General features: G+C 36.2%; 1 protein-coding gene across 1 annotated transcript in view; it reads right to left on the reverse strand.

The window, feature by feature from the left end:
• Positions 1 to 48: 48 nt before the first annotated feature.
• Positions 49 to 11,573, reverse strand: part of LOC106472870 (hybrid signal transduction histidine kinase M-like) — a 12,692-nt gene continuing 1,167 nt past the window's right edge. The window contains exons 2-3 of the mRNA XM_013933541.1: positions 7,701 to 7,909; positions 49 to 934 (exon numbers count right to left, since the gene is read on the reverse strand). Of these exons, the coding sequence (XP_013788995.1) occupies positions 49 to 934; positions 7,701 to 7,909 (1,095 nt within the window). The remainder of the gene's footprint in view (positions 935 to 7,700; positions 7,910 to 11,573) is intronic.

Below are 11,573 nucleotides of genomic sequence, written 5' to 3' on the forward strand. Positions count from 1 at the left end.
TATTTCTATCTTCACTCAGGTCTTGTAGAGTTGTATTTCTGTCTTTACTCAGATCTTGTAGATTTGTATTTCTGTCATTACTCGGGTCCTGTAGATTTGTATTTCTGTCATTATTCGGGTCTTGTAGAGTTGTATTTCTGTCTTTACTCGGGTCTTGTAGATTTGTATTTCTGTCATTACTCGGGTCTTGTAGATTTGTATTTCTGTCTTACTCAGGTCTTGTAGAGTTGTATTTCTATCTTCACTCAGGTCTTGTAGATTTGTATTTCTATCTTCACTCAGGTCTTGTAGATTTGTATTTCTGTCATTACTCAGGTCTTGTAGATTTGTATTTCTGTCATTACTCAGATTCTGTAGATTTGTATTTCTGTCATTACTCGGGTCTTGTAGATTTGTATTTCTGTCATTACTCAGGTCTTGTAGAGTTGTATTTCTATCTTTATTCATTTCTTGTAGATTTGTATTTTTATCTTCACTCAGGTCTTGTAGATTTGTATTTCTGTCTTCACTCAGGTCTTGTAGATTTGTATTTCTGTCATTACTCAGGTCTTGTAGATTTGTATTTCTGTCTTTACTCAGGTCTTGTAGATTTATATTTCTGTCTTTACTCGGGTCTTGTAGAGTTGTATTTCTGTCTTCACTCAGGTCTTGTAGATTTGTATTTCTGTCATTACTCAGGTCTTGTAGATTTGTATTTCTGTCATTACTCAGATCTTGTAGATTTGTATTTCTGTCTTTACTCAGGTCTTGTAGATTTATATTTCTGTCTTTACTCGGGTCTTGTAGATTTGTATTTCTGTCTTCACTCAGGTCTTGTAGATTTGTATTTCTATCTTCACTCAGGTCTTGTAGATTTGTATTTCTGTCAATACTCAGATCTTGTAGATTTGTATTTCTGTCAATACTCAGATCTTGTAGATTTATATTTCTGTCACTGAAACAACAAGTACAAGAAATACATTTGTTGTACAATCAGCTGCTTTCTAAGAGAAACTGGAACATATTGAAACACGTCCTAAGATTATATAAATTATAATTTAGTCATGGGAAAGAGGAAACGTCAAAACCTGTCACTGAAATGATAGAAAGGAGTAGTTATAATCCTAACAAAAGTTATTACGAAACATTAAGCTTAGGTACTAGAAGAAGAATAATGATAATAAGAGTTACGGTAAATCTAACTAGGTTCTATTGAAATAAGTATTGATCACGAGATTCTGAAATTTATCCTAAAACAAAATAAATTTCGTAGAGGGCGTACTGTTTGAAAACTTGACTTATCAATATCCAATATAAACCCACAATGCTCCGAAGTTAACCATACGACAGATGGTAGTATCCCATTAACGGAGTCCTCGCACCGCTATCATTGATCAACCGCACGTGCATGCGTTCTACTCGTTTCGTGCATCGCAAAGTTGACAATTAAATTACCATATGTCTGCTAGCGTGCCTATTAACAACCATGAAATGATCAGTGCTTGTCTACCATGTGAAGAACTGTTGTAGGACAGGTGACTTTGCCAATTCTTTATACAAATGTGTACACACACACACACATATATATATAGGAATATTAAACTTATTTGGATTAAAGAACCCAAACCGCACCTACCAAGAACAAAATACGAGGTAATTAACTTTACATTATAATAATTAACGTGGAAAAACAAAGTAAATTAAAACAACAATACATAAAACAAAAATAATAATAAGTCATTCTGTTCAGAGATTAAGTTTTTAATCCTTTTTCAGTAGTTAACGACATATATCTTTCTCATTGTTAATTATTAATTTTTCTGTTGTTTTTTAAATTTTACTGTGGCTAGAACATACACATAGAGAGTTACTAAAACATGTCTATGTTATCAGATGTACTTCCGCAGGATCCCTGAAAATGTTCTATTTCAAGAGTAAATAAAACCAAAATTAAGAGTAACAAATATTTTTATTTTTTGCTTTTGAAGTTCATATGTTATGTTGTGTTGTAGCCTACACAGTGCATAGTTCTTCTCGTGATTCATGGCATGTGCACGTTTTACTGACGTTACAAATTACAACGTTAAGCGTCCCTTATGTGACGTTATTTTAGTGTCTACTGACTGACTGACAGACAACACACGACTGTATACTGGTGCGAGTGGTTAAACCAGGGAAATTATTGTCATTTTAGTTATTAGTTGTGCTCCGTAATTTAGTTTTGTTTGTTTGTAGTTAAGCACAAAGCTACACAATGGGCTATCTGTGCTCTGCCCGCCACGAGTATCGAAATCCGATTTCTAGCGTTGTAAGTCCGCAAACATATTGTTGTGCCACTGGGTGGGAGGGGGGGCATTGCTGTTGGCTTGCTAGATTCCTCTAAGTTACATGACCTACAAGCATTTTGCTTGATTTCTCTGAGTTAGATGGCTTGTAAGCATCTATATAAATAATACGCTTGCGTTTGTCTGTCCAGAAGTTTTCTCGCAAATTTCTCGATCAAACGCTACAAATCTCACATCGTTAGAAAGACCTTTGTCCGAGGAGTCCGGATTGCATATTGTTTTTTCCATTCAGAATCATCTTATATGTTTTTGCTTAGTCAAACTTTTTAATGCAACGAGTATGGTATACGATGACACAATGTCATTGTCATCACGTGAATTTAGTTTATTTATTTGCAAAGTATTTCACACAAATAACACTTAACCCCTGTGTAATTTTCTAAAAAATATGCACACACACACACACACACACACAAAAATATTACATTAATACAATTGCTATAAGCTTTCTCGACTTATATAGGTATAAAATATCATACAAAATTCGTTCACAACTATATGCTGATCACTTTGTGAACCCGCATTCAGACGTCTCTGCATAATCAGCTAAGTTTACCTTCATTACAACTTTACATTTACTTTACTTAGCAATGACTTAGCTTCGGTTTAAATTGCTATAAACACCTTTTAGCTACTTCTTTCTTTAGTACGGGTATTATTATTCGTTTTTGTAAGTTTCTTTGTTCCAATTCGTCAAACCATGTCATACACTAAACATTAATTACCGTTTTATACTCTGTACACTATTATAAGTTCCAGTACTATAATTTATTGTTTTATTTTACGTGCGGTTTTGTTAAATAAAATTACGTCTAAGTGTGGCCCGGCATGGCCAGGTGGTTAGGGAGCTCGACTCGCAATCTGTCGGTCGCAGGTTCGAATCCCCGTCCCACCAAATAAGCTCGCCCTATCAGCTGTTGGGGCGTTATAATGTGACGGTCAATCCCACTATTCGTTGGTAAAAGAGTATTCAAGAGTTGGTGGTGGGTGGTGATGACTAGCTGCCTTCCCTCTAGTCTTAAACTGATATATTAGGGACGGCTAGCGCAGATAGCCCTCGTGTAGCTTTGTACGAAATTCAAAAAACAAACAAACATCTAAGTGTTTGTTTATCTGACCGCGTAAGTTTATCGATCTAACAAATAATGCCTGCAAGAAAACGTAGCGTAAATGCTGAGCGTGAATATGATAGTATAAGGGAACTTCAAGCGAAGGGAATGAAACTACCACAAATGTTTTGCGGTGCACGGCTAGTTTGGTTTAATTTCGCTACGTCACACAACCTGTAAGCGTTTTGCTTGATTTTGCCAAGTTGGATGATCAGTAAGATTTTGCTTCTTTACTTTTCGGTGACCACCTATATGTGTTTTTAGTTTGGTTTGTTTGTTGTTAAGGATAAAACTACACAGGGGGCTACTAGTGATCTGCCAATCACAGCTATCTAAACACGAATTTTAGCATTGTAAGCTAGCAGAGTTTCCGCTGAGCCGCTAGGGGACGGGGAGAGCTTTTTGTTTTTACCTTTTAGTCAAGTAATATGTAATTAGGCAGATAATCAGTTAACAGCTGCTTTCATATTTTGACCATATCATGATTAATTCATCTACAGGTCTTTAGCTCAATTGATTTACAGACCTTGTACACTTTTGTGTGTGTGTTTTTTTGCGACCCAGAGAAGTCTGTGGGCACGATTTTATTGAGTGTGTTTGTGTGTGTGTATATATATATATAAATTTATATTATATATTTTCATCTCGACCCAGTGAAATAATAATATTATAGAATGTTAACTTCTCGCTTTGTTTTTTAAGTCACGTGCTCTGTGTCTTTTGCTTCTCTCTTTTTGATCGTGTGATTTGTAAGACTAGAATTAGTGCCGGATTAACAATCGGGCACGTGCGCCAGGGCCGCCCACATTGGGGTGGGGTCTCACACAAAACTAAAATTATTTATTATAATAAAATCACAAATATTGTTTTACTTAATCAAGATATATCACCCTGAACAGTAATTGTTTAACGAATGATGGCAAGTCATTTGAAATTATTTTTAAACTTTTTATGTGTTCTACAATTTGAATGAAAATTGAACACGACAACTTATGGTCGATTATTACTGAAGGTAGTCGACTGACAAGTGTATGACAAAAATTGAGCTAAATATTTATAAGGGGTCTCCCGTAAGTCAAGTGCCCCAGGGCTGCACCAGCTGCATCACAGGTACATCCGGCCCTGACTAAAATATTTTGATTGGCTAAGTCATTTGTGGGCCAAAGATGGTTCCTGCTTGCATTATAAATTTAAACTATGAGTGGGAAAAATTCAAAACTATATTATTCATCATAAACAGAAAGAACTCGTGATTAATAAACTTTTAAAAAAGTCTGTTGTATCCAAATATATCAATATATTCACACGGTTCTCTGCAAATGTCTTGGGTTTGATTGAGGTTTGTAAGTCGAGAGTTTGAGCACACCTGAAATAGCATTAGTGCTTACAACTTAATAAAGTTCAGTTCGTCTTCTTGGTGTTAATCTTTTTATTCTCTTAATTACAGTAGCATTTTCTGAGGAAGCCCATCTAAATCATTCCCTGGAGGTAGAGGGCGTACGACGAACCTTACGATCTGATTAATGTGTTCACGGATAGGGGGAATAAGAACGGAGGTTGAGAGTAGGATGTAATTAGGCCTAGCACAGTAGCAGAGGGCGGTAGAGGTTAAACGTATAATAAGAGGCTAGCCCCTCAGTAGGGATGCAGAGGAACCGCCTTGCTGTTAGATTTCTGACTAATAATCGAGTCCTATAAATGATGTGAGATTTTACTCAGTTAAACACGTGTTATGTGACGCACGCAAATATTCTGAAATGTAACGGTTTATTGTAATTTTCAAATTAAAGAATAATACAGTGGCAAACCAGTGGACGTACAAGGTTCAGTATAAAGCAAGCAGAAATTTTTTGACATTTTCAAATTTAAAATCATTTAAAGATTCGCGAGTCAAAGGTCGCGATTTAAACCTGAATTATTAAGATTACAAGACGCGTATGTAAAATTTAAAATTCTCGAGTTGTGAAAATTATTGCAGTTCGAATTTGTTAATCTTTACACCAAAATACATAGAAAAAACATTTTGTTGATTTATAAAATCATAAAACACATAGTGGAAAAACATTGGTACTTAAATGTCAAAGATCGCTGAAGCTGCGCACAAAAGTTGTCTTGCAACAGGTTCGCAAGGGAAGGTATAAAGACGAAACGCTATAGGCTTTAGTTTTTTGTTTTAGAATATTTGCGCAAAGCTACGCAAATGACAGTCAGTGCATAACTGTTTCTAATTTTGAATAGACTAAAGGGAAGGCAATAGTCGACAGCACCCACCGCCAACTTTAATACTACTCTTGCGTGACTGATTACTAGAATTTGACAAAAACAATATATTAAAAACAATTTTGAGAAAATTAGCCTGTTAAAAATACTTGGGCTACACTTGTGTGTCCTAGTACGGAAAACGGGCAGTGAACCGGAAATTTCCGGATTCACAGTCTGAGCACGCTAACTACAGAGCTACACCTGACTCACCTTAGCTTAAGTGCTTAAATGATATATAATTTGAAAGGAGACAGTGGTTTGTTTGTTTAGTAGCATATAAGCCACATTGGGCTATCTGCTGAGTCCACTGCGGGGGAATCGAACCCCGAATTTTTGCGTTGTAAGCCCTAACTTACCGCTGACCACCGGGGACAAGAGACAACGCACCTTGACGAAATCTTCCTTGGTTCTACAAATACAGAGAAAGTTGTAAAAATGTTAACGGATAGTTGAAGTGATGTTCTGGTTTTGTTATTACCGCATGTCTAGAAAAGACAGCTAAATGGTGATTAATTTTAACTTCATTACTCATGGCTCCCGGTTCCGCTAATGGGCTCTAAATAAACCAATGAAGCGGCGGCTACATAAGAAGAAAGTATGTCTTGCCTAGCCATCAGGCGGGCGACGGACAATGGCGTTTCAGCCGTATTAAATCGAATCCTTTTGTGCCCCTCAAAATGCTGGCCTCCGGGATCCCTAAGAAACCTTGTGTAATGAGCCCTCCCATTCTCTTGGCGGCTTCTCAGCGCCAAATTATGACATTGTAATAGATTTGAAGATTGCATGAGATAATAAGAGTGACGGGAACCAGACAAAAACTGTTTCAACCACTGCAGTTTGCGCTACCTTCAAGACAGGTTAGATGAGGCAGAGGGCTACATAAAATACTTTTATTATTGGGTTCTTCTATTTACCCTTTTTCTGCGCTATTCACGTGCCGTTCTTGTAGAGAAGTGGAACGATTCCAATGTAATAGTAACTAAAGTCCACAATCGCTATGGCGGGTCGGCCGTTTTGATGCTGCTATGAACTGATTAATAACCACCATTCTGGTTCACAAATACATCTAGAGACATAACCTGGTGTCGTCAGACAAGAATAGGTCCGTTTAGAGACAGTAGACGAGAAAAAAATATAGTCGATCGCCAAGAAAAGGTCTCGACAACGTGTTTTATTTGACATGAATTAAAAGCAGAAGATTACTCTATAACATTAATACGTTCATGTGTTATAATGATCTACGACAATGATAAATAGAGTAAGTTTTATGCGATCAAACGTCATTTAAAAGGCTAATTTTTAAAACGGGCCAAGTTTCTGGATACTTAAATATTTATTGTCATGAAATTAGTAATGTTGCAATATTTAGGTTGATAAACTAATAAAAAAACGCATTAAAGACATTTTCTAAAAGTGTTATAGGATTTTGACTTCAGTAGCAAAAATGCTGGACGGTCGTTTTCTTTAACGGTTAACACAAAGCTACACAATAGGTTATCTGTGTTGTATCCAACACGGGTATCGAAACCCGGTTTTTAGCGTTATAAGCCTTCAGACTTTGCGCTGAGCCAATGGGGAGCCTGGGCGGTCATAAAGTTGATGCAGTTGTTTCGTGTGTAGCATCTCTAGGCCGCGCGTGGCTTAGATGTTAGCGCGACTGTCTACGTATCAGGAGGGGGTCCAAGGTTCGAGACATGATGCCGTTAAACTGGCACCGCACTTTCAGATGTGGGCGGGTTATAAAAGTGACTATAAATCTCGTTATCCGGTTCAAATTGCTGGAAAAAACCTTTGGGGTGGCAGGTGCATCTGGTTGAGTGTCCTTTCTCTGGTCAGTAGTTCAAAATTATGGATAGCTCTATCTGAACTCCAGTTGTTTTTGACGTAGCCGTTTATCCCACGTGTGCATAAGGTGCTGTTCAGGTTGAAAATTCCCATTTTTCAATTCTGTTGAATTTTCATAGAGGATAAATCATACGTGGCTAGAGACTTCAGTAAATCATACCTGGCTAGAGACTTCAGTAAATCATATCTGGCTAGAGATTTCAGTAAATCATATCTGGCTAGAGATTTCAGTAAATCATACCTGGCTAGAGACTTCAGTAAATCATACCTGGCTAGAGATTTCAGTAAATCATACCTGGCTAGAGACTTCAGTAAATCATACCTGGCTAGAGATTTCACTCGCACAATAATTGATGACTTTCTTTTATCCTATATTAATTAATTAACATTCTGTGAATACGTTGTTCAACAAACTCCCACCGCAGTTGTAGAGCTAGCAGAACCAAACTTAGTAGGGAAGCTTCGAGTAACCCGAGGGCGGATATTTGTATGGCGTACTCGCCCTGAAGGTCACCCAGGCACGATGGAGGTCTAGGAGTCCATTTTCAAGATCGCTGAACCCGAATCTGTCATCTCAAAAAGTTGATGTTCCATATTCGAGCTTACAGAGCTTTTGTATTTCGCCCAACGATGTGGATCTTTTCAATGAAATAAACTATCCTAAATGTCCCCCCCCCCCAAAAAAAAGTACCACAATAGTATGTCTAGAAACCGGGTTTCGATACGCGTGGTGGGCAGAACACAGATAGCCCATTGTATAGCTTAGTGCTCAATTACAAACTAACTATCCTAAATGCCACCTAGTGGTCCTCCGGTGGGACAGCATTAAGTCTTTGGATTTAGAACGTTAAAATCAGGGGTTCGATTGCCCTCGGTAGACACAGCAGATAGTTTGACATGGCTTTGCTATAATGAAACACACATACACCTCCTAGTGGCTCAGTGATAAGTCAGAGGGCTTATAATGCCACAAATTGGGTTTCTATATCCATTGTGAGCTTTGCGCTTAACAACAAACAGTCAACCTTAAACATATGGCCATAAATAGAGGATACGACCCGATAATCATTGATAAACTGTTAACAAAGTAATTTGTTTGATCTCACGATACTTTCAAATGTTCATGTAAAAAAATCGTTTCTAGATATGCTAGCTACCAAATCGTTTACAGGCCTCTTAATAAAACATGTAATCTTCTTAATTCATTGAAAGATAACTCAACAATTTAGACAAACAGTGAGAATTCAACAATATATCTACATCAGTAGGGCAATTCATAAACTCAAATGTTGTTTGAATGAACACAAATTTGCAGTAAAAAACGAAAACTACACTTTACCATCTGTAGCGAAACGTTCTGTTAATTATAACTACCATCTCTTAATGTAAAAAAATGTGTTCCATGTGTAATTACACTGAACTGGATGTAAGAAATAATAGAAATAATTAAACACAGAAAATTTTCTTTAAATAAAGACGAAGGTCCTGGAATTGAAATCCTCCAGTTGTACTTGGATTAACATTGTATAAACATGTATATATTTTTTAACAATATATTTTGTGTATTACAGTTTTACTTGTCATAAGACATTAGTATTAGGCCTATTACATTTTTAAATACTACGTTCTTAATCTAGTCCCTTAGGAATTTTCAAGGGCTAGAAGAGTGTACAATAATAGAATTCCAACCATACTATGTTCGTCATATCAATTACCGACGACGCGTTTCGCTCAATCCAGAGCTCATCAGGTCAGCTGGGATACAACAAATACAGTAGTGGTCAGAACACTACATATATATATATATTATGTCCACGTTAATTATTTGCCTTGTGTATAGTTGTATATGTGTATGTGTTTATTTGGTGTTATTTCGTTTAAATAGACTGTTAATTTAAAATTGGCACGCACCACGTGTTATTGGAAATTTACTGTTGTATGTTTTCGTTCTCCTTGATGATGGCTCCAACAAATGTGGCCTAAACATGTATCAAAATATATTTGTTCTTGTAATATAAATTGTGATTTAATGGTCTGTTAGGTTTATTAATTAAATACCACAAGATATATCAGTAAACTAATTTAACGTATCTTTTAGTTGTCCGGCTACTGCTTGTAATCGTTTTATGATAAATATTTAGAAAATACGAGTAGTTGTAGCAGACAGTTGTAACAAGAGGAAAAAAAAAAGTATTTAATGATTATATTTTAATAATTATATGATCTAAACCTATAAACAAATTTTTAATACTTTTATTAGGCCTGAACATTCACATAATATCATTTTATAGGCAAAATATAGGCAAAAAAGTACAGTTTCAGATTTTCATTACTAATAACTCGAATTTCTAAAAAATAACAATATTGCTTTTATAATTAGTAATATTTATCACAATGTCTTGCAATAAATACACCTAACACAAACCCGCAGTAGTGTTACATCGTTTTAGATATATCAACCCGATAATTTAACCACCACCCCCGGTTTACAACGCTAAAATACGGGTTTCGATACCTGCGGTGGACAGCACACAGATAGCTCATTGCGTAGCTATGTGCTTAATAAAAACTAACAAACCTATAATTTAAAAAAGAAATTTTAATTAACCTTTTACCATAGTCTTATATTTTTGTTTACGCTTTGTATGGCCTGTCGCCACGTGATTCAAATCCAAGGCTGGCAACACACCACGTATAAAAACCTTCGTTCGTTTTTAAAATTATCTGTATCTCGTGATTGGGAAGCTTTTGAAAAACACGTATTTTGTCATTAACGGTTAGAATAGTTGTACAGCCTGACATTTTTGGAAGAAGGTCCAAAAGTGAAATATATTTTGTGGTGTTCATAGTTTTGTTTGTTTAGTCGGTCAGTAATGTGACTGAAAAACTATATTATTACCTACTTTGGTGAGGTCGATGTTTTCTGATACAGTTCTTGGTGGTTCCTCTTTATTTCTTGATTTACGTACAACAGGTTGCAACAAACCAAAATAAAGGAGGTGAGGGGCTAAGAAATTTGTTTTCCTGAGAAAGAAACTATGAAAGGATGGTGACAACTACATTTGTGTTCTTTATTTACAAGTTTAGAAAATATATATTAATAACGTAACTGAAGACAGTAATACACTATGGTTGTAGAAGTTCAGGATCATTAGTATGAAAAATAACGAAAATCAATTTTTGCTTGTTTGTTTTTTAGAACAAAGCTACATTGGCCTATCTGCTATGTCCTCCTTTGTGGAATCGAACCCCCGAATTTTAGCGTTGTAAATCCGTAAACCTATCGCCATACCATCGGGGTACAAGGAAATGGGAAAATTACGTTAAAGAAAATTATTCAGATTTATTTACAAATAACCACAAAAATAGCAAAATGTTAAGACTGTGAAACAAAATAAAATAAGACTAAAATGCGCTAATCTTTATAGCTAGTCACAAACCTCATAAGAATACTCTTGAGAAATTGTCACAAAAAACGGAACCATTGACCATTCCTAATCATCCAGTTGTGTCCCCTCAAATAATTAAAATTATCAGGGACAACTTTTACTTGAAACTAATACTTACACTACGAGTATTTTCACTGCTTTTCACATGCTAATTTGACCAATTATAAGGACCCCAAGAGCACAGCGGTATGTCTACAGACTTATACCACTAGAAACCGGGCTTGATACCCGTGGTGGGCAGAGCACAGATAGCCCTTTTTGTAGCTTTGTGCTAAATAACAAACAAGAACAAAAACTAATTATACTCAACCCGACACATTATTCTCCATTTTTGAATTGGAATGAAATGGTAGACGTTTATCTTCAGTCCGACTCTACTACATCCAGCACTAGTTCTACTGCAGTCATCACTGATTATACTGCATCCAGCAGTAGTCCTACTGCAGTCATCACGACTCTACTGCATCCTGTACTAGTTCTACTGCAGTCATCACTGATTATACTGCATCTAGCAGTGGTCCTACTGCAGTCATCACTAACTCTACTGTATCCTGTACTAGTTTTACTGCAGTCATCACTAACTC

This window comes from Limulus polyphemus, unplaced genomic scaffold (genome assembly GCF_000517525.1).
Source record: "Limulus polyphemus unplaced genomic scaffold, Limulus_polyphemus-2.1.2 Scaffold5685, whole genome shotgun sequence".
In the NCBI taxonomy this organism is placed as follows: domain Eukaryota; kingdom Metazoa; phylum Arthropoda; class Merostomata; order Xiphosura; family Limulidae; genus Limulus; species Limulus polyphemus.